At 43.4% G+C, this 23,985-nt stretch overlaps 1 protein-coding gene across 4 annotated transcripts in view; it reads left to right on the forward strand.

Moving 5' to 3' along the window:
* The first annotated feature begins 9 nt into the window (after positions 1-9).
* The window catches only part of radil (Ras association and DIL domains), a 46,204-nt gene continuing 22,228 nt past the window's right edge, over positions 10-23,985 (forward strand). For 3 of the 4 annotated variants that reach the window (XM_054777994.1, XM_054777995.1, XM_054777996.1), the window contains exons 1-12: positions 10-294; positions 4,891-4,975; positions 5,085-5,193; positions 5,577-6,084; positions 8,823-8,930; positions 9,220-9,335; positions 9,400-9,570; positions 13,000-13,639; positions 21,659-21,789; positions 22,645-22,682; positions 22,753-22,904; positions 23,006-23,118. In XM_054777994.1, coding sequence (XP_054633969.1) covers positions 5,110-5,193; positions 5,577-6,084; positions 8,823-8,930; positions 9,220-9,335; positions 9,400-9,570; positions 13,000-13,639; positions 21,659-21,789; positions 22,645-22,682; positions 22,753-22,904; positions 23,006-23,118 — 2,061 coding nt within the window. In that variant the 5' untranslated portion in view covers positions 10-294; positions 4,891-4,975; positions 5,085-5,109. The remainder of the gene's footprint in view (positions 295-4,890; positions 4,976-5,084; positions 5,194-5,576; positions 6,085-8,822; positions 8,931-9,219; positions 9,336-9,399; positions 9,571-12,999; positions 13,640-21,658; positions 21,790-22,644; positions 22,683-22,752; positions 22,905-23,005; positions 23,119-23,985) is intronic. The other variant, XM_054777997.1, reaches the window with a different exon arrangement.

Consider the following 23,985-nt stretch of genomic DNA (forward strand, 5'->3'; position numbering starts at 1 on the left):
GTCGGCTCTTGAACTGCCGTGGACGGTGGAATGCGGCTGCCGGAGCCAGCGGGCATTGCCGGGCAGGCGGCCGAGATGTACGCACCAAGCCGGGGTGACTCCGCGGCTGCTCGGGGTCCGAGTTAACGGAGTTGTTTGTGAGAAGGACGCCTTGTTGGTTTGGCTCGGAGAGGGGGCGACGGCTGTGTAATAGCACCCCCCTTCGTGGTTTTACATAGATTACGTTTGAGGAGAAAGAGGGGGGCGGACTGGGAGCCTCGAAGGAGCATCATGGAGCCTCGCAACGCAGCCACCGTGAGTTAACACCAGCCGACACAGAACATCCACTAGCCGACCACCACGACAACTTTTATCCACCTGCCCCTAAAATGTCTCAGTTATCTTCAACCCGAGCACCGTTGGCGTGAATTCACGTTGATTCACTTGATTAGACACACCTGTGACGCCGCGCTTGCTCGCCGAGCGTGACGCCTCGTCCGCGGATTAATTTTGGAGGATTTTCCGCCGTTTGTTGCTCGGCCGGTTGCTACTGGCGACCATCGGGTCAACAGACTGGAGGGCGGCAGGCCCCTTTTTCTGCTCAAAAGTTAGATTTTATTTATTTATTAGCCTCGTTTATTGTGTGAATGCTTAGAGTCAAGCATTCTCTTTGGTGCTGCTTTACTGTGTGAATGCTGAGACTGATGCACTTGCACGATGGCACTTAATGCGTCTGTTCATTCACCCAAGCCTTCACCTGAATGCTGAGAGTCAAGCATTCTTTCTATTGTGCTAATGCAGAATCCTAAAACAACAACACCAGAAGATTTATTGTGTGAAATGAGGTGATAACCAAGGCACCACTGCACTTGTTTAACGTCATTAATCCCTTCCAGAAGGTCTGACTTAAACCAAAATGGACTCTAACCAAAGCAAATTTTCCCATAGAAAATAATGTAAATCCAATTAATCCGTTTCAGAAACCCCCAAATTTTAACACAATTTTATAAACAATAATGATAGTTTTACATGCAGAAAATGGTGCACAAATAATTACAAATGACAAATGAATGGACAACTGAACATTTAACATCACTTTGATGTAGTTTTATTGGAAAAAAACCCCCACAAAACATAATTTAACAAAATAAATACATTATTCTGCTGCAACCACAATTTTCAATAATGTAAAAAATATATCAAACTAAATATCAACGTACTAGAACCAATAAACCTGTATCTGTACGTTTAATATAGAAAATGGAAAAAAAACAAACAAAAAACAACCTCTGGTGGCAAGGTGACGTGTGCTATGTGCGAACATGCTACAGTAAGTTTGAATGTTTTTGTTTTGTTGTTGGAAGCAAAAATGAGTGCTATGGATGTCAAATGAGGAAGAAACACCAGAGTACTGTAGATTTGTATGCATGTACTGCATGTGTGTGCACTGCAGCCACATTTCCATACCTCTGAAATGGCGACTGCCTTCTCTTAGAGCCGTAAAATTCGGAGGTCTTGCACACTTTTTTCTCTGTACAGTCCGCCACCTTTCTCTTTTGTGTGTTCCATGTATTTTGTTAGGTCGTGTATCTCTTTACAATTCTTGATATAAATAAACGCTGTTGCCCTAAAATGGCGCCCACGGCCCACAATGCATTGCGTGATCACAAGTGAGTTTCGCGTAATCCAAGATGGCTGCATAAACAAACCGGACAGTATTTTAGATGCTAAACAAGCGGGCCAACGCAAGCCAAGGCAAAATTTTAGCAAAGGTTGTGGATGTTAACTGAAAAACATGCTAACCGAGGCGGACGTTAACCGAGGTACCACTGTAAAAAACGGTAATGCTAGTGTGCATCAAATATGTGTGAATACTGAGAGTCAAAGCATTCACATTATGGGTGCCACACACGGGAGGCGACAACTGCGTTTCGCAAAACTCATTGCTAACGAGTAGCAAACGTTGTACACGGGAGGCACCGGGCGGCTGTGACCAGCTACACTGGTGAGTGACGCGAATTGCACAAGTCTCCCATGGTTTTGATTGGCTGTCAGATGTGGAGGGAATCTGGGGGCATCAAAGTAGTTCAGAGGAAGAAAAGCAGCCGGTGTTGATGAAGTACTCTTGCTAGTACCGGATCCTGCTAGTATTGAAGATAAACTTACATAAATGTCCATGTAAATTAATGTAAACTTAGCCAATATGTTTACTCTGGCGCCAACGCTGCTTTTTTTCTTATTCTTATTCTTTTTTAGAAATGTTACCTTTCCCCCCATCGTTACCTGCGAGAGCGTACTGATTAGCATCCTGTCCGCTCATTGGTGGATCAATGAAACTTCCGCTGATAGGTCCTCGTCTGGGCGACAGCAATGAAAAGTTGAAAATTTTTCTACTTTGTGGGATCGCGTCGCAAGCCAGCGTGTGCACGATGACACGCACGAGCACAAACGTTCACGCGCACAAAAATTTTGCGTGTGACTCGCGCTAATCGCCCTATCGCGCAGGTTCCATTGAAAATGAATGCAGTAGAGGCGATGTCGCCTCCCGGGTGTGACGCCCATTACAGCGGGAATGCGGAAAAACTGATGTCCTAACATTAATGCTAACTGTGGGAATGCTGTGAGAGTGATATAGTCACACTGTGTATGCATTCACACATTCAATGTTTTTGAGCCACAATGGTCATTCCTGTAAAATGCACCATTCTCTCAGCATTCACACAGCATCAATGGGAATCGTGTCTTGAATGCAGAGTCAAACGTTCTCACCATTGAGAGTCAACTATTCGCATTTTGTGAATGCTGGGACAGTGAGGTCATCACACGATTGCGTTTGTGCATTTAAAAAGCGTATAATGGCTATGCCATATTACTGTGGTAACGCTGAGAGACAAGCTAACTGTGGGAATGCTATGCATTCACACTGTAAATGTCATTGAGAACATAAAGATCATTGTGGAAATGCATCAGTCTCTCAGCATTCACAAATTAAAGGGTTTTTTTTGTGCCAAAACCCGAATGCTGGGAGTCGAGCATTCCCAGTATCGCAGCTAGATTTCAGTGATAACAAAACGTAGGAGCTCTAAACTAGTCAACGTAATGACACATTTTGTGAATGCCGAGCGTATTCACCATTTTGTTTGTGCATGTACATTTAAAAGCTTTGTAACTCTTTGTAACCTATTTTGTGAATACAGTCGTCCCACGCAATATCACGGTTCAATTATCCCCCCCCCTTGCTATATTGCGTTTTTCTGGAAATTAATTAATTCATAATCGCTGTTTTGTGGTAGACTATGGTCTATTATTAGTCAATAGATTGAAATGCAAGTGATATGTAGTATTCTGGCAATCATCCTTATTGCATTACCTTACCTTGTACTTATGGATACAGAGTGAGAAATGGTTCTCCTTCCATTCTGTGAGGAAGTGGTCATTTTGTGGCTTCTTACTTTCCCTTTCTTCTCCAATTTGTTTGAAACCCTTTAAGTAAAAAAATAAAATTAAAAAAATAATTGGAGACTAACTGGTTAGCTTGTTAGCTTGCTAGCTAGCGACTGTCTGGAGCCCCGTAGCATAATAGTTGTGCAATCCGATGTAAACAATGAATAACAGGAGTGTAATGGTGACTACAGGGGTTATTTCTTGTCTACAGGGCTCTAATAGTGTTAAAAATCCTAAACATCATAAACATTGAGTCCTATATCGCAGTTGGGTCTGGAACCAAGTAACCGCTATAAATGAGGGATGACTGTTGGTTGTGTTGTTGCCACTGAGTGAGTCAAGCATATTACAGTAAAAATGCTGAACGTATGTTGGACATTTGAGCCACACGTAATAACATCGCCATTTCTCGACATGTTCTGCTATGTCATATGGCAGGTTTGCTAAAACCAGGCGCAAAACATTTTTCCCAAGAGGACGAAAGGCCAAAAGCTGAACGATCGTCGCGTTCCAATGTCCTATGCTGCTTACGTCCCCTGGCGGGCATTTTCCACCGTATCTGTCCGAGTCAGTGTTTGTTTCCTTGTGTCCAATAAAAGGAAGCACGCCGGCAGGTCAGCGGTGCAGGAGAGCTTGTGTGCCTTGGCGTAAACACCATCTCGTGGGTCATGGAGGCGAAATGTAGGCCCGCCTTTGTGTGTGTGTGTGTAAGCAGGCAGGAGGGGTTTGTTGGCCCCGGTCTTGAGTTAACAGCGGCCAAGTAGCCAGATTAGCGTGGATTAGCAGGCATTTAAAATAGTCACGTTATCCCGGCAGCACTTGCAGAGTCAGCTCCAACAACACCTCCCAGGCTGCTGCTGTCCAGCGAGGGCATCCAGACGCCTGGCGGCTGCTGCGATGCGTTCGGGGACTCCCTGCTGTCAGATGCCTTCGAGCACCTGCAGAGGGGGTGTGGCCTGAGCACAGACACACCTCCTCATTGAATGTGTCCGGGATGCACACTAGATAAGCACAGTAATTAGAATAGTGAAAAACTCTACACGCAATACAATGAAATATGGTGAAGTAACACTGTTGATACTCATAATTAAATACTGCAAAACTTAATAATTCATAAAAAAAAATTAATTCTCCAATAAAGATCTAGGTGTCAAATTTAGAATTTCCTAATATTTTCATGTGTAAATAAATTGTTAAACTTTGTTACATTTAAATGTGTACGGTAATCAGGATCACATCCAGATGAAATCACTTCTGACCCTCCAGACCCAAAGTCATTTAAAAAAAAAATACCATATCGTATTTTACTGACATGGTTAGGAATGGATTACCAAACTGTATTTTAATTACTTTTTTTATATGATAAAAAATATAATTTAAGAGTGCCTAAAAAAGTTAATGTTGCACAAGAACTAAACCTGACTTTGAAGGGGTCTCATTTGCTGTTTAATGGACTAACTGTTTCAGCTCAAGATCCAAAGAGAGAAACTTGCAAATGAAACATCTGATTTTCAACTGTAACCTTCCCCTGGTGCTCTGCGCACTTAACAAGGTACACACACACACACGTGGTAAAATGATCAAATAATAATGAAATATGTATGAAGTTGAATCATGAACGTAATTAATGGTACTGCTGTTTGTCCTCTTCCGTTGTGGAGTTTGTGAGAGACCGACAGCAGCAAAATGTTTTACGGTTCTTCTTCCGGGGCCAGCATGTCCCTGCCCTCCAAGAGCCGGCTGAAGCGCCAGAGCAGGACCTTTACGCAGGTAAGAAATAGATTTATTGCTAACAAACATATCATATCCAAATATACTGGAATCCTGGTGTGCTACGGGATTAGCTCATTTAATTGGCTGCTTGTTACTAGGCAGAATTTGTAGGGCAGACTTATGACTGCCCCATAAGCCAATAAAAATATACTGTATGTACATGCCTGAAAGCACACTACAAGTTTATTTATTGACATTCATTTGAAAATGAATCATTGCTCTGTATGATAATCGCCAGCTAGTGGCCTGGCCTGCATACGACAACTTGGAGCTTGACTTCCCTTTGTACAGTACTTTTGCTTTGTACAGTAAAAATGTAGCAATGGTCGTAAACAATTGTGAAAATAAAGCGAAGCAACTTTTTCACGTGTGCTGTCCAGGTCCTGTACCGCACTCTGAGCTACCGCGACCGCGTCCCGGCGGAGGTGGGCACAAACACGCGCGGGGACCGCCGCTCGACGACCGAGCCCCCGGAGCGACCTGCGGACGACCCAGCCGAGCTGTCCCACCAGAGCTCTGCTCCTGGGGTCCTGAAAATCTTTGGCGACGAGATATGCACCGGCGCCAACTACAAGAGCGTCTTGGCCACGCCCCGCTCCAGCGCCCAGGAGCTGGTCAAGGAGGCGCTGGAGCGCTACTCGCTCAACAAGGACGCTGCCCACTCCTACGTCCTGTGCGACGTAATTGGGCGCCTGGAGGGGGAAGGCGTGATCGGTGGCGGCGGTGGATGGCGGACGGAGTGTCTTCGTGCGCTCGGCGACAACGAGAAGCCGCTGTTGCTCCAGGAGCTGTGGAAGCCTCGAGAGGGACACGCCCGCCGTTTTGAGCTACGCAGGAGAGCAGAGGTGGAGGAACTCAATGCCAAGGAGAAGGACACCATCACGGCTGGTGAGCACACACACAACCTCAGTACAATTGGCCTTATATGAAAATGGACAAACGCATGTCCACATGTGTGAATGGACAAACGTGGTTATACTGTATTATGTGGGCATGTGAATGGGCAGACAGATGTTTGCATTATACAGTATGTATGCGAATGAATAAATTGTTTACGTATAGTTGTTTAGTATACATATATGCATGGACAGGTGTGTGTGTGTGTGTGTGTGAATCGACAAACTATGTGTGTGATTACGTGCATGGGAATGGACAGACTCATTCTTACAGTATGTGCGTAAATGAATGGACAAACAGGTTATGTGTGTGAATGTGTGTCTGTGAATGGATAAACATTTGTTTACGTTGTGTGTACGTGTGAATGGACTGCCTCATTCTTGCAGTATTTGTATGTGAATGGTAAGCCTGTCTCGATAACAAATTTTGCCGGACGATAATTGTCCTACAAATTATTGCCGATAAACGATATTATTGTCAACATTATTTTGAGACCATTTTTAAATGAATGTAATGATAATATATGACATAATAATACGAGTACACAAGCAGTAAACTTTAATTTAACATTGGAATTGGAATGTCAAGAGCTTTTTACTAACAAGTAACATAATAAAATAAACAAATATCAAATAAAATGTCTCTTTTAGCAAAGGTTGCACTTAAATAAAAATCACAATATTTCTGATTTAAAATCTGTGTTACTTTTGTTATTGTCTGATTATTGACAAAAAAAACGGAGAAATAACCGAAAATACTGAAGTTGACCTGATGTGTCAATGCAGATGTCAGCTCATTTGCATATACACGTCCTTGATTGACTTTTATCAACATTGTGTGTGGAATACGCTGGTTACGTTTCATGAGGTGTAATGTTTGGTCAAAGTACATGTTTTGGATGCAGCAAAATGCGTTTGGTGCACAATGAGATGTTATACTTTGGGAATCACGGCAGCTAAAACAAAAGTTCTACAGTTTTGTATTATTTATTCCATTGTCTTTGTCACAAACCTTTTCATGTCACTAAATGACGATGCCCAAAAGGGCTGGAATTGACATCAGATGGTGTTTTATACACAACAGGCACCAAGAAAGTATTCCACACTGTTTCCTCTGTATATATTTTCACATGGCTACAGCTTCAAATCTCTGTAGTCTGTGTGTCATGACCTGCAAAGTCACTGCACTGTCGCTGGTGCACCTGTGAACACTCGTTCGCTGGTAGCGCTTTCAGGAGAATCACCTATTTGCTTTTGCTTTTCCTTGTTATTCCTCACGGCACTCGTTTGCAGCACTCTTGTGTGTACACTTGCTAGCACCAACAAACATGCATGCACATGTCAATTTATCAAGGCAGTTTATCAATGGAGAGACACATGTTTGTTATGTGTGCATGTGAATGGACAGACTCGTTCTTGCAGTATCTGTATGTGAATGGATAAACATTTGTTTGCATTGTATCTTTATATGTGGGTGTGTGTGCGCGAATGGACAAATATTTACATGATGTGGTTATGTGAATGGACACACAACTCTTTATATTATGTGTGTACAGTATGTGAATGGATAGGCGCATGTTTATATTTTGTGTATGTGAAGGGAGAGACAGATCTTTATATTATGTGTGTATGTGAATGGACAGAGACACATGTTTACATTGTGTATGCGTGTGAATGGGCAGACACATGTTTACATTATGTGTATGTGAATGGACGGACGCATTCTTACAGTATTTGTGTGCGTGTGGGTATGTGAATGGATAAACATGTTTACTATATGTGTGCATGTGAATGCACAGATAGTATACATGTATGTGAATGGATAAACGTGTTTACAATATGTGTGTATGCGAATGCACAGATAGTATACGTGTATGTGAATGGATAAACGTGTTTGCAATATGTGTGTGTGTGTGTGTGTGAATGGAGAGACACATGTTCACATTGCGTGTGCATGCGAATGGACAAACGTTCACATTATGCATATATGTGAATGGACAGGCAGATCTTATACAGTACAATGCGTGTGTATGGATAGACATACAGTATTTACATTGTGTGTGTATGTGTGTGAATGGATGGACGAATGACTACACGTATATGGTGGTGTACAGATGTTAACGTGATGTGTGAATGGACTGACAGATGTTAAAGGATTATCACTCAACACATTCAAACTGAGAGTAAAATATCCTCCTGTACATTGGTGTACATTGGTGTACACTGGTGTACATGCACTCATTTCACATTAACCTTATTTCCACAAAAGTAAACTAATGCAGCCACGCTAGTTGTGTAGCTGTTTGCATGTGCATGTTTGGATTGTGTGTGCTGTCAGTGAGATGCATGCCATTGCATCTGGATAGAGATGCAAATGACTTTTTTTTGTACATTTTGAAACAATAGATTTGTCATACGCCCTTTTGTCACTGCGTGGTACCTACTCTGCTCGCCCCGGTTTGCCTCGCAGGCAAAAGCAGGTACTGCCAGGTACTCTTTCAAGTTAGCCAGCGTTGTGAATGTGCCGAGACGATATCATATGGGTGACGTTATACAATTACTGTGCGTTACTTTTGATTGATGGAGTTTGCATGAAGCGGAAGCACTACTAACAACACACACACACTGTAGTGCATGCGTGTTTGTGTGTACTGTTCTGTCATGTTTTGGCGAGGCGTTGTTTTGTCTCAGCCTCTTAACCCCCCAACCCCCTCCCCACCCCCGCTGTAGGGCCCAAAGCTGCCCAGTTCCTGGCGGCTCTAATGGGTCGGTCCGGGCTGGGCAAACACCGGAGCTCCCCTCTGCGGTCGGGTCGGGCGGCTCCGTCCGGCTCTAAAGGTGGGGACTGGCCTCAGGTAGGGTGGCTGTCAGTCATCGCCATGGAGACCACTGCCACCTGCCTGCCCGTCAACCCCTCCCCTTCACATCACCTGTATGTGTGTCATCTTTCACCACATTGGTCAGTTCACTTCCTGATTTGTGGTCACATGTCACCATATGAAAAGTGCGTCCCGGTTCATGAGTGGACATACACATCACATCAATACACGAAATCTATGAATTTGCATGTATTTATTATTGTTGATGTTACTCCTTAAGCTCCTCCCCTTCGTCTTACTTCCTAAAGACATCAACGCCCAGGCCCGCAAGCTGCAGAGGAACCGGGCCAAGGGGACACTGACCTTGCCTCGCTCCAGCAACTCGTCCTTGTGTCGCAGCCTCAGCGAGACCAGCCTCAACCAGGTAGGAACCTCGCACAAACCTTGAATATGTCAATCATCCGTAAATCCAATGTGTGTGTGCGCAGCTGTCAGTCGGCGACGAGCCCAAGCGCTACTATTCCACCCTGCCAGGGCCCTACAGGGGCCGGGAGGCGGCATGCGGTGGGCGGAAGAAGGAGGAGGCGGGGCAGGGGGGCGTGCGCCACTCCTTGTACCAGTCGCCGCACCTGCTGCTGCTGCAGGGGTACAACAGACAGGTGAGCCTGCAGAGCTTGTTTTTTCCTGGTCATGTCACTGTTGTTGCTAGGCAGATTACAAGGTTGTTTGCCACATGGGTAGATATAAGAATTGGCCACGCCTACTAGGTAGTTTCCGCCACAGCTCTGTGTCTGCTGCACCACACAGCAGGGAAAGGACAGGGAGTGCGGCAGCAACACCAGTAGACAAAGCCAGGCAGAAATACAGTGGAACTCGTTTAAGTCGGCTGTCTCACAGAAGAGGTCGACAAAATGGAAATAAAAAATACGTTTGCTTATGACTTTATCCAATCCATCCACGTACATGGGTTGTCGACATAAACAGGATTGCCTTAAACGGGTTGTACTGTATCTCCAACCAACTATAACAGGCAGTTTGTATTATGAGAAACGTGATACACATTCACTTCAAAGCTGAATCACTGCTCTGTATTCAATATATTTTTGTAATATTTAAATTAAAGGGATAGTTTTTTTGACATAAAGTTGTATGACATCCCCATCAGCATTGTAGTCCAGACAACAGCAACTTACCCCCTACTTGGTCTCCTAAGTCCAGTTCTGATCAGATTTCGGTGATGAAGAACATAGTTCCGCTTAGTTGTTGGAAATCCAATATGCGTTCAAAAGATTAATACATTTGCATCACAAAAATGGGCCACAAAAAATATCCCTGTAGGGGCAAAGTACGTGTAAGTGTAAACGAGGCTTAAGGAGATACTGTACTTCAAGATTCAAGAGTTTTATTGTCATATGCACAGTAAAACAGGTAGTTCTGCTATGCAATGAAATTCTTGTTCTGTTCATTCTCCCAGAAAAAGAAAGTAAAACACAAGAAAAAGAATAAGAACATCAGAAACATAAATACCAATAAATTAAGCAACAACAGAAGAGACATTAATACAGAAAAATAATACAAATAAATAAATAAATAAAGTGCTATGAGTGTGTGTGTGTTGCGTGCGGCGTGTGTGAGTGCTTCGTTGAGAAGCCTGATGGCCTGTGGGTAAAAGCTGTTTGCCAGCCTTGTGGTCCTGGATTTCAAACTCCTGTAGCGTCTGCCTGACGGTAGGAGTGTGAATAATGAGTGTTGTGGATGTGTGCTGTCCTTGATGAGGTTGTGTGTTCTGCGTAGAACTCTAGATTTATAAATGTCTTGCAGTGAGGGGAGGGCTGCCCCAACAATGTTCTGTGAGGTCTAGATCACCCGCTGGAGTGCCTTCCTATCACGTGTTGTACAGTTACCGTACCAAACAGTGATGGAGGCGGTAAGGACACTTTCGATAGTGCATCTGTAGAAGCAACTAAGGATTGTGGTGGGCATGCCAAATTTCCTCAGTCTCCTCAGGAAGTACAGTCTCCTTTGGGACTTCTTGATAATTTGTTGGGTGTTGTGAGACCAGGTGAGGTCCTCGCTGATGTGTGTGCCAAGGAACTTGAAGGTTTTCACCCTCTCCACCTCAGTCTCATCAATAAACAGGGGTCTATGCGGCTGCTTTTCCCTTGTTCTTGCGTCAATGATCATCTCTTTAGTCTTATCTGTATTGAGAAGGAGATTGTTATCATGACACCAAGCTATGAGGTCCGCCACCTCTCTTCTGTATGATGTTTCAACACCACCAGTGATCAGGCCGATGACTGTAGTGTCATCCGCAAATGTAATAATGCTGGTGTTGTTTTGGGAGGCCACGCAATCATAGGTGAAGAGCGTGTAGAGGAGTGGACTCAGCACACACCCCTGTGGGGTCCCAGTGCTCACAATTCTTGAGCTGGATGTGCGATTGTGGACTTTGACTGACTGGGGCCTGCCTGTTAGAAAGTTAAACACCCAGTTACAGAGGGAGGGTGACAGGCCAAGTGTGAGGAGCTTATTTGTGAGTTTGTGGGGGCTGACTCTGTTAAATGCAGAGCTATAGTCTATAAATAGCATTCTGACATACAGTATGTGTCCTGGCCCTGTAGGTGAGAAAGGGCTGTGTGGATGGCAGTGTTGACTGCATCATCCGTGGACCGGTTCTGGCGATATGCAAACTGTAGAGGGTCCACAGTGGCCGGGATGCTCTTTTTGATGTGGGTCGTGACTATCCTTTCAAAGCACTTCATTACAATAGGAGTGAGTGCTATAGGTCGATAGTCATTTAAGCAGGTCACGTTGCTCTTCTTGGGTACGGGCACTATGGTGGTGGACTTAAAGGAGGTCAGTACAGATGCTTGTGCAAGCGACAGGTTAAATATGTCAGCAAGCACATCAGCTAGCTCTGATGAGCAAACCCGAAGTGCACGTCCTGAGATGTTGTCTGGGCCTGCTGCTTTTCGTGGGTTTGTTTTGTTCAGAACCCTGCGCACATCAGCTGATGTCACCATGAGAGGTGAGTCCTGTGTGCTCCCCAAGTCCAGCCACCCTCTCTGCTCATCAGGAGTTTGGGTGTCAAAGCGGGCATAGAACTCTTTCAGCTCATCTGGAAGTGTGGTTTGGCTGGATGTGGCTACGCTACTCCGCTGTCAATACTCTGTGATGTGCTGGAGCCCCGCCCACATGCGCTGAGGGTCTGAGGTGGAATAGTAGCCCTCCAGCTTCTGTCTGTACTGCCTTTTGGCCTCTCGTATGGACCTCCTCAGGTCATATCTGGCCTTTTTGTAGTCATCAGCGGTGCCCATGACAAATGCAGCTGAACGAGCACGTAGCTTAGCCCTTACATCACAGTTCATCCAGGGTTTTTGATTGGGGTATTTTCTGTAATACTTGGTGGTGGTAACAGTCTCTATGCATGTGCTAATGTAGCCAGTAACAGCGGAAGCATATTCATCCAAATCAACAGTACAATCTTCCCTCCCCGCTGCAGTTCTAAACACATCCCAGTTTGTGCAGCCAAAGCAGTCCTCAAGTACTTGATCAGTTTCTTCATTCCACACTTTAACTGCTGTACTTACAGGGGGAGCTTGTTTAAGAAGTTGTCTGTATGTTGGATAAAGGAATATAGAGATGTGGTCAGCTTTTCCAAAGTGGGGGCTTGGAACAGCCTTCAAAGCACCTTTCATGTTGCTGTAGACTTGGTCCAGGATGCTATTTTCTCTCGTGGGAAAGCTTACATGCTGGTAATATTTGGGGAGAACAGTCCTGAGGTTGCAGTGGTCGAAATCGCCAGATATAATGAATACAGCGTCCAGGTGTTTGGTCTCGTGTTTATCAATGATGTCATGCAGGAGGCCTAGTGCGTTAGCAGTGTTAGCTTGTGGTGAAATGTAGACAGTTGTTAAATACACAGCGCTGAACTCACGAGGCAAATAAAAAGGTCTGCATTTTACCCTAAGCAGCTCAATGTTCCGTGAGCAGTGCTTTTCCATCGTTTGTACTTTGCGGTAATAATAATAATTATGTTTATGTTTAGAATTATGTTTGCCTGAGAATATGTCCATGTTGTCCTCCAGGACTGCCTGGTGTACCTGCTGAACCGAGATCAGCACACAGTCGGTCAGGAGACACCCTCGGCCCGTCCCAACATCTGCTTGTTCTCCCCGGATGTCCTGCCGCTTCACTGCCGCCTACGTCGCGTCCCCACACTGCGCCGCCACTCCCACAGCGCCAAACCAGAGGACCCGTCGGACCCTCAGCGCTTCTGCGTGGCTGTGGAGCCGGTCCTCAACGCCACCGTCCTGGTCAACTTCTCCCGCTGCGAGCGCTCCACCACGCTGCGCCACGGCGACCTCCTCTCCTTCGGGGCGCATTACATCTTCCTATACAAGGACCCCACGGGCGCCAAGCCCCTCCCCGCCCAGACCCTGGCGCGCCTTCGCAGCCTGGGTCAGGTCTATGACGGCGGACTGGAGGAGGATGGGACTTGTAAGGTGTGCGGATCCATGCTGAAGGACAGGACGGTGCCAGCATCAGGCGTCACCCCCGCCAGACGCAGCTTCAGACCGCACCCCGTCAAATCTCGCTGCGGCGGGGCCATCACAGCAGCGGTGGAGGCAGGAAGAGGAGGACAGAAGAGGAAGCTACACCTGGAGTTTGATCCGGCCCATGAAGACCAGCTGCTGAACCGCATCATGTCCCTCATAGAACCTGGAGGTGCGTAACTGGGGGATTTCTCTATTGAGAGTCGTCAATGAACATAATCAATATCACGACTATTTATCAACTTCAACCAACCTGACATACGTCATTTGTTTACATTCAAGACAATCCAGTGATCGTAAAACACGTTTTTCATAATCATCTACGCAAATATCAAAGGTAAATTTGTGTCTTCGACAAACCTAAATGATGTAATTGAACACTGAAGACAATTGAGAGATTGTAGAATACAGTGGAACCTTGGTTAGCGCCATTAATTCCTTCCAGGAGGTCTGACTCTAAATGTAAACGTATATAAATGCATAGAAATGATGAATGAATTTGCCCTTGCAAATGAACATTTAAGGTTACTTTTACCTTCATTGAAGACGTGATTCTTGACGTGCGTGAAAACAGCAAGGTGGTGGTGGTTGATCTCGCTGCTGCATTGTGTCTTTGGCAACAATCGCATCTTCAATGAAGGTAAAAGTAACCTTAAATGTTCATTTATCCCTTTCATTCATCATTTATATGCATTCAGAATTGTTGTATGCATGTAAACTGTAATTGTAAAAGCTGATGACATCTTGGCCGGCAACGTAACTTCTGGTTGCCATTTTGTTAGCTAGCTAGCTATTAGGATGCTAGCAAGGAAGGACATTTTGTGATTAAAAAAAATACATGAAGAACACATACTCATGCAGTGTATTAATAATGCGACAAGACGCATGCCGTATTGTACGCTAAAAGGCAATACACACAAACTGAAGCAAAATCGTTGCGTAAATTTATTACATTAACCGAAAAACAGGCCAACCGGGACAGACGCTAACCGAGGTTCCACAGTATGTCTTTGACGAACCCAACGCTGAAGACTGGCAAAGCTAGCATATGTAAGCTCATAAACAATTTTTAGTCTTTAATCATACATTTTTGTAAAAATTCTAGACAATTTAAAGTCCTGGACAAAGCTAACATTTTTTTTTTTTTTCACATACAGAAGACTAATTCAGGCAATGACAAAGTTTATTTTTATAATATAGTCTGCAAGGATCGGAAGAGACGTTTTTTGGAAACGTCAACACAAGTTAGTCTTTATTTAGCAAACTTATTTAAGCTTGTAAACGATGAGAATTCCTCAATGATCCTCAATGATCATGTATTTTCAATAATTTTGGAAATATGGGCCATTATTTTATTTTAAAAAGAATATACAGTTACGAATCCCATAATTTTTGCATGTATATGTGCCACTTTGTTCGATGGTCCTTGAACACACCATTGTGCGTGCTAACTTTGTCCCACGCTGTACAGATAGACTACTATACTGTATTTTTACCCTTTTTCTTTCACCTCATATTTTGAGTCAAATGCTGATACTATGTGGGAATGCATAAAGGTAGGTTTTGATGACCTTATTGAGTGCCAATGTGCATATTTGTTGGTGCATAACCTCAAATTAATTCATGCCAGCACACTGCGTTTTACCACACACATCAAACAGCGAGGTTATAATCTTCTCTCTGGAAAAACTCGTGGCTTGTACTGGTGGATGATGGGTCTGCAATCATTTTGTGCTTTTAATTTGATGTTGTTAGTTTTACACAATGCATAATAAATAAGATGGGTCGCTAATATGTACGAGCTAAGGTCCAGCATCTACAGACCCTTTCCAAAAAATTTGAATGTCATGGAAAAGTTGTTTAATTTCCATAATTCCATTCAAAAAGTTAAACTTTCATAGATTATAGATTCAGGGCCCACAATTTAAACGATTTCAAGTATTTATTTTTACGTAATTTGGGCTTCCAGCTCATAAAACCCACGAAAACAGGAATTCAAAAAATTAGAATACTGTGAAGAAATCACCATTTACTTCTCAGTTTTTGCAGGAAAAAAAAGAAAGAAATTAGGATCACATCAAATCAATCAAAATATGGTACTTTCAAAACGATAGGTCAATCTTCAGTACTTGGTTGGGAATCCCTTTGCCTTAATCACTGCCTCGATGCGACGTGGCATTGAAGCAATCAGCCTGTGGCATTGCCTGGGAGTTATGGAAGCCCAGATTTCCTTGATGCTTGCTGTCAGCTCTTCTTTGTTGTTGGGTCTGGTGCCCCTCATTTTCCTCTTGAGAATACCCCATAGATTCTCAATGGGGTTTAGGTCCGGTGAGTTGGCTGGCCAGTCAAGCACTGTGATGGCATGGGCATCAAACAAGGTTTTGGTGCTTCTGGCGGTATGGGCAGGGGCCAGGTCCTGCTGGAAGATGAAATCTGCATCTCCATACAGATCCTCAGCAGAAGGAATCATGAAGTCCTCTAAAACATGCTGGTAGACTGTTGCGGTGACCTTGGATTTAAGAAAGCAGAGTTTACCAACACCTGCACCGGACATTGCACCCCAAATCATGATGGACTGTGGATATTTCACAGTGGACCTCAGGTAGCTTAGGTTCTGTTCCTCACCCATCTTTCTCCAAACCCTTGGACCGTGATTCCCAAATGAAAGGCACACTTTACTTTCATCGGAAAAGAGGACCTTGGACCACTGGCCAACAGTCCAGTCCTTCTTCTCCTTGGCCCAGTGGAGACGCTTCCTACGTTGGTTCAGAAGTGGCTTGACCCGAGGAACCCGACAGTTGTAGCCCATCTCCCGGATGCGTCTGAATGTGGTGGTTTTTGAAGCTGTGACTCCCGCCTCATTCCACTCTTTCTGGATCTCTGCCAGATTCTTGAATCTTCCCGGTTTGATAATCCGCTGAAGCCCACGGTCATCTCTTTTGCTGGTGCATCTTCTCCTGCCACATTTTGCCCTTCCTCTAGACTTTCCATTGATATGCTTGGACACAGCACTCTGTGAACAACCAGCCTCCTTAGCTATGAACGTTTGTGGCTTACCCATCCTATGGAGGGTATCAATGATGGTCTTCTGGCCAGTTGTCATGTCTGCAGTCTTCCCCATATTGAACCCAACTGAGACAATTGAACCAAACTAAAGCAATTTAATGACACCTGGGAAAGCCTGTGCAGGTGATTTGAGTTTAGTAGATGATTAGTGTGTGACACTCAGTTTAAAACATTCATGCCCTGCAAAATTTGGGCTGATTTCTTCACAGTATTCAAATTTTTTGAATTCCTGTTTTTGTGGGTTTTATGAGCTGGAAGCCCAAATTACGTAAAAATAAACAAACACTTGAAATCGTTTAAATTGTGGGCCCTGAATCTATAATCTATGAAAGTTTAACTTTTTGAATGGAATTATGGAAATTAAACAACTTTTCCATGACATTCTAATTTTTTTGAAAGGGTCTGTATTTCATCTCGTCCCTTGTCTCGGTCAGTAGTCACCATAAATGGAAACCAATGTTTAATCCACTGCCCACTACACATTGGTAGTGAGTACCCGGTGAAAATCCACACAAGCACGGGGAGAGCATGCAAACTCCACACTGAGAGGCCCAAGCGGAGATTCGAACCCATTTCTTCCAGATCTCCTGACTGTGGCCAACATGCTAACCACTCGGTTAAAAATACACAACCCCACATCTGATGGAGTTACAGTTACACAATTTCACTAACATCTGCAGTCAATTTCACCACCATTTGAACCAGGGGTGCTCACACTTTTTTAGCCTGCGAGCTACTTTTAAAATGATCAAGTCCCAAAGATCTACGTACTACTATAAATATAGAAAGTATATATATTAACTATATTTATTTAAAAAAACGTATGAGTATGTATTTATGTAGGTTATACGTGTATACCAGGAGTGCACACACTTTCTCAGCATGCAAGTACAAGTCAAAATGATCTTCCTCTTTCTATAAAACATATAACATATACCAAATGTAACCAGTAAACTCTGAAATTCTATTGTAAATATGAATGATTAGTATTTCACATTCACATTGTCAAAGTTTACAGGTAATCGAAGTAGTTGCTATCATAATTCACTTCAATAAGGAAATAAAGATAATTCCACATAACTCCTAAATAGTTGTGTACATAATCTGAGTACTTCCTTGAGAATTTAAAATGATGATGCAAAAGACAATCGCAGCCCAAGTCAAGGCAACATATTGAAAAGGTTTCACCAATGGGCACATTTTTAATGTCATCATGAAATAATAGTTTAAGAAGCCAACGTGTAGAAAACACTGATTTCTGTAGTAGAGTTCATGACGCCAAGCAAGCCAGTAAACAATACTTTTTTTCTACGTAACTAGCCACTACAAGTGAACAGATAACTTTAGTTATAGATATAGACATCTTACCGCTGAGTTAGTTCATCCATCATCACAATCATAAAGATGAAAGTTGCATCTTCGTGTGTAGCTTGAAACGCTGCGGGGGAGCGAGCGCAAATCAGGAGGGGAGCTTAATGTCAGCTGACTGATGTCATATGACAAGTACAAAGTGACGTTTACGCCATCGACCCAAACTATCTTGGCGATTTACCGGTAGCTCGCGATCGACGTAATGGCCACCCCTGATTTAAACTGATTCATAATCACAGTGTGACTATGTTTTCTGAGGTGTAGTGCTGGTTAATGTGGATGTGCACTACATTACCCAGAAGGCTTAGGGCTCGAGGGGAAACCGGAAGTTTACACGCCGTTGAAGCTATGAGCGAGTAATGGTGATGTGCTAATAAAGCATCGATATTACTGTACACCATAGTTTCCTGATTTGTTGAACAAGCAACAAACATAACTTTATTAACTGTTTTATTGATGGTTTTTATTGATGGTTTCAGCAGAGCTGTGAGTGTGTATCTGTGTCCTACTTATGCACAAAGTATTGCACACCGCCTTTGCAGCACTTTGCCACGCTTTCTCTCTTTGTTTAATGACTGTGGCAGTGTTGCCTTTCTTTTTTACTTGCTCTTTTACCACCTCGGGGGGGGAAAGTACGGCGCTCTTGTTGTCGTGGTGAATTGGTGACTCTGTGATCGATAGTGGGGTCTATTTAAGGGAGCGACGTACGCGCACTGATGTGGGATTGGTTTCACCTGATTTGATTAATCCGTGTCTACTTATACTGGCTTGGGCTTTGTGCAAGCAATTAATCCTAGACGCTCTTGTTTTGGATTGGCATTTATCCTGGATGTTTGAATCCTACTTTAGTGCAACGGGCCCCAGATCAGACCAATACACCAACGAAACAGTTCACTGGAAGTTTCCTGATCATTGGGAGCGCCTCCACCAAAGGCTCAGTTGTACTCTAGATCAGGGGTCACCAACGTTTTTTCTTGTGAGAGCTACTTTTATAAAATGAAAATGGCCATGAGCTACTCATTTTTGTAGAAATGATTTTCATACCTTATTTCAACCCAAACAAATGAAATATGCTTGTTTTACCAAAACATTCACAAAATGCTGGTATCCACAACTCACATTTTATGTTTCAGAATACTTTTCTTTCTAGTGTTCTCACATTATTAACTGAAAACCTGAATGAAAAGCAGGCTTGCGGGCACCTCATGTGGTCGTGGGGGGCTACCTGGTGCCCGCGGGCACCACGTTGGTGACCGCTGCTCTAGAGACTGCTCGGACTTTGCTAGACTTTGGTGAGGTGGCTGACCGTTCAAGAGATTCAAGATTCAAGAGAGTTTTCTCTCCAGCTCTGGCATTATAATTGCTTGAATCCACTCCAAATAGAATGAATTGTTACTTTTTGACTCAGATAGTTATTTCACAGTTGATAAAAAAAAAATGACCAGACCGAACACTAACATACTTCATTCGTATAAATTCAAAACAATGTAGTCTTCGGTGAACCAGACGTACGTTCCAAAAACCTAACACACATTTTTTCAGATCTCAAGGGCAAATTTGAGCCTTCAACAAACCTAGCATAGGTCATTTGGATGCACTGAAGACAATGCAGTCTTCAACAATTGTACACTGAATTAGTTTTTCCACAAACCTACAACATTTGCTCATTTGGAACCAATGAACTACAATCGTAATATACTAGGGGTGTCATGAGACGAGATTAAGACGTAAGATTTTTCATTTGGAGAAAAATTGGTTTGTGAGAACACGGCGGCCAGAAGCCAATCAGACTGTGAACTATGACATTGCTGCTACAGTATGAATGATAATAAATGTAATATGGAAGGGGAAGTGTGCTAGGCATTGTTGGAAACACACACTTAACATTTATCAGATCAAAACACGCTGGTGTCCGGACTTGTCTGCAACCTCAATCACCGTTTTAACTCATCAATACCAAAACCTTAGTTATACTTTTTATAAACATGAACGCCCGATCCCAACAATGTATTTATACGGTTTTTACTTTTTCCTTGCGGGGGAGGCTAGAGGAGGTGCTCATGCAACTACCCACCACTGGATTAGGCTTGGGAGCAATTTTAATGCCGTAAAAACGGCCACTAGGTGGCAGAAGTGCATCACGAGAGGAAGGAGAAACGCACGCAACAGGAAGAGGAAGCCCTTGCATACAGGCAGCTGTTACAAAATGATGCATTGTAGGGAAACTGAAACGTACACACACACACACACACACACACACACACACGGACACACATAGTTGAGTTCCAAATGTGAACATTGTAAATAGTTCATGGTGTGATATTTGGAAATAAATAGTTATTTTGAGGTGTGTTGTTTATGTTGGTATAGTTGTTTAGATATTTCAGCTGTCACAAAAGCAGGAGATATTTGTGTCCATATTTGTGAAAGTTACGCTGCTTTTCTCCCTTTTCGAGTCAGGAACGGATATTTTCCTGAAACTTACCTATGTTCTACTGCAGATTACTAAAGAATGGAAAAAGGTAGAAGCAAACTTTTTCTTTCTGAAAGCCTGCAGTGTAATCTTTCTTAAGGTAGGTTCTATGATTATATAGCCATAGAACACAGTCTTCTGTGTGCGTTGACAGCCCAGTCCAAATCGTCCAAAATACAGTGCACCGTGGCGGGCACAGCATGCGGCTCTCTCCGCTCTATACTCTGGTTCTCTTGCCCTCCGGAGCGGCACCGGGGCAGCTTGGAGCGTGTGTCCGGCATGACGGCGTGCTGTGGCGACCATGACTCTGCTTCATAACACACCTCATACACAGAAGATATCCGCACATTAAAAGTGAAAGACAGGAAGTGTTTCTTGCATGATGTGTTTGTTGGGTAATGAAATAGAAGCGGTCAACAAAGATGAAGTATCCACCGCGCAGGATCTCCACCTCTGATGCAATGCCGGCCCGGAAGCTCTAACACCTCCACAATGCAACCCGACAGAAACAGACACACTCCTCCTTCGCTTGGCAGCGCCTCGTCTTGCCGGCAAAACATGCGTGGGTGTCCAAAGGGTGGCGCAGGGGCCATCTGTGGAACATGGTTCATTGCAGAAATAAAATAAGATAACAGACAGTATGACTTGCCTGTGAGAAAATACACGTCACAAACGGCAATTCCACAAGTTTAGTGAACGATGACATATTAAAGAAAATATTGCATGACTACGGTATACTATTTATTATTATTATATATTATCATACCTGTGGTTTATTTGGTCTAAAAATGATAGACAATAGTATTGTTGCACATCCGTTTGTGGGACAATAAACATTTCAAAACACACTTGCATGTTTTTGAAACTTGGTTAAATAAAGTTGGTTTGCCCAGTCCTATTTTTTCATTGTACTTTTCCTAAAATGAATGTTAAAATCTCATCTCTTCTCATTCTCGGTGACCAAGTCCCATGCATCGTCTTGTCTCGAGACACCTTTACTAATTAGTCCTCCTTGAAACTAACGTACAGAATTTGTACTAATTAGAGTCTTTGAAAATGCTACCATGTATGCAAATGTACCTTTGTAAAGATCTGTTTGTGGTTTTAAGCAATCGGCTTTTTTCTGGTAAGCACTTAAGACATTAGAGTCTTAACGTTCATTATTTTGGTGAACATCAAAGTCTTTCACTGAAACGACCATGCGTTTTATTTTCATAAACATCAAAGACATTTTAGAGTCTTCAGCGAGCCAATGGTATGTCTTCTGTATGTTCTGTGCAGGCGACGACCACAAACTGACGCCGGCCTACCTGCTGTGTCTTTGCATACAACACTCGGCCGCCGCCTTCCCGCCCGGGAGCTTCGGGAAACTTTTGCTGAAGATCGTGCGGCGGATCCAGACGGTGGCATGGGTGAGTGCACGGCTCTCTCTTTCCTTCTCTTCAGGCACTTGAAGCCAGCGGGACCGGTCAACCGGGTCGGCTCAGGTGATCGAGGCGTCGTATGGTGTTTTTGTGCTCAGTTACACACGTGACCCACATTTATTGCTGAGCACGGCGCCCCTAGTGGACTGTAAGATAACTGCAGCCTGCCAACATGACTTTTTTAAAACTCTTAGCTGGAATGTGAAATTCAGAAAAGTATGCTTTTAGTGAGGTTCCCCCCCACCCCCACACACTATAGAATAATACGTAATATTCAGTGATAATGTAATTTAATAATGTACAGTATTTTAAAATAACTAACAAAATAAAGTAGACATAATAAAGAAATATGTTATAATTTACTGGTATGTTAGTTTTAGGACTAGAATAACAATTATATAAAAAATTACAACTAATACAAGTAAAAATAAGTCATGTTATTATGATGTATGTATACATAATACATAATACAATTCTATTCATACTATGATGATAATTTATATTTTTTTATGTATTTGTGATTTTTATTTTAAATGTGTTTTAAAATCAAATTTTCTTGCGTTAATTGTTCGAATGCAAATAAAGTATTTTGGCCCCCTGTAAAAGGTTAGTTGGACTTTCTGTGCATACCTTTGAGTCTAAACGGTTGGAAACGTCTGCGCTTGAGATGAGTCTCCTTTCCAGTTTAAGTTGAGTGTTTGTCACCATCTAAAAAACGCTCAGGCTGTGTAAATGTGATAGCTGTGTTTAGTTCTTGTCATGTGTGTGTCTTCTACGCACGTGCTTAAAGTTTAATGAGCTCTTATTTTCCCGTTTGTGTGTGTGCGTGTGTGTGTGTTGCAGGAGAAGACAAAGGAGTTGGCCCAGAAGCAAGCTCAGCAGTGAGTATCGTTTCCTGTCGTGTGTGTGCGTGCGTGTGTGTGTCATTAAGCCGCCATTGTGCCTTTGCAGTCAGGACCCATCCTCTCTGTCCCTGCTCAACATCTCAGACCTGATCCCAGACCTGCAAACCATCTTCTTCTGGATGTCCAACTCCATTGAGATCTTGTACTTCATTCAGCAGAGAGTGCCGTCATACACGCACAACATGGAGATATTGCAAGGTGCGCAAACGCACGCACGCACACACACACACACACACACACACACACTGACATTAGTCAAACTACGACAAGGGGTCCTCACTTCTGTTATCTGGCCCCAGGGTCGAAGGAGTCTCTGCTATCGGCAACCATCTCGGCCAACGAGGAGGCCATGAGCATTCTGGAGGAAGTCATCATGTACACCTTCCAGCAGTGCGTCTACTACATCACCAAGGTCAACACATCACCTTCCTAACAGCTGAAACGTCCCTTATCTCGTCCCAAAGCGCACTGCACCAAGTATGACAAGTTTCACACATGCGCTCGCAATCGGAAGGCTGGTATTTGTAGGAAATTGCATATTTTTCTATGCAATTTGGTCTATAAGCGAACTCCAGAGCTGTAATTCATGGTGCATGCAGCAGAGGGCAGTAATGCTTGTTTAGAGCCAATATGTGAGTGTGAGTGAGTTAAGGCCTAGAAGAACAATAGATTCCGGAAGTGTAAGTAGTTAAGCTGAACTGTTTGATGTGGTGACGTATGGTGTGCGAGACTACTTTGATCCTTTGTTCAGCTCCACAAAACTGTGTGTTATTGCATTGGCTGCCGGCATGCTTGAATGATACACAAGCTTCTCGCTAGGTGGCAGCAGTTGTCCCTGTTAAACCTGGTCAAACAAGCTAGCATGCTAACCATTAGCATGTCAGCAGCACGAGCATACTAGGTGTTAGCGTGTTAGCTTTTCTGTTTTTTCAAAGATAAAAACATACATAGACCCTTACTGTTTTCAGGTTAGGTGTTAGCATGCTAGCTATTAGCATGTTAGCATTTTTGCTATGTTGAAATGTATAAACTTATATAGACAGTGTTTTCATGTTCATTGTTAAATGCTAACATCGGCATTTTAGCATTGTTGGCATTTTTTCAGGTATTATCTTACATTGACACTTAACGCTAGCGCTTAGTGCTAACAGTTAGCATGCTAACTCCAGCATTTTAGTTGCTTGTCAGGGCTAGGTGTTAGCATACTAGCAACAGCTTTTCAGTCCTGCATCAGCTCTTCAGGGTTGGGGGTGCAGGATTCGACAGCGAGTACAGCATT

The sequence above is a fragment of the Dunckerocampus dactyliophorus genome, chromosome 6, assembly GCF_027744805.1.
Source record: "Dunckerocampus dactyliophorus isolate RoL2022-P2 chromosome 6, RoL_Ddac_1.1, whole genome shotgun sequence".
In the NCBI taxonomy this organism is placed as follows: Eukaryota; Metazoa; Chordata; class Actinopteri; order Syngnathiformes; family Syngnathidae; genus Dunckerocampus; species Dunckerocampus dactyliophorus.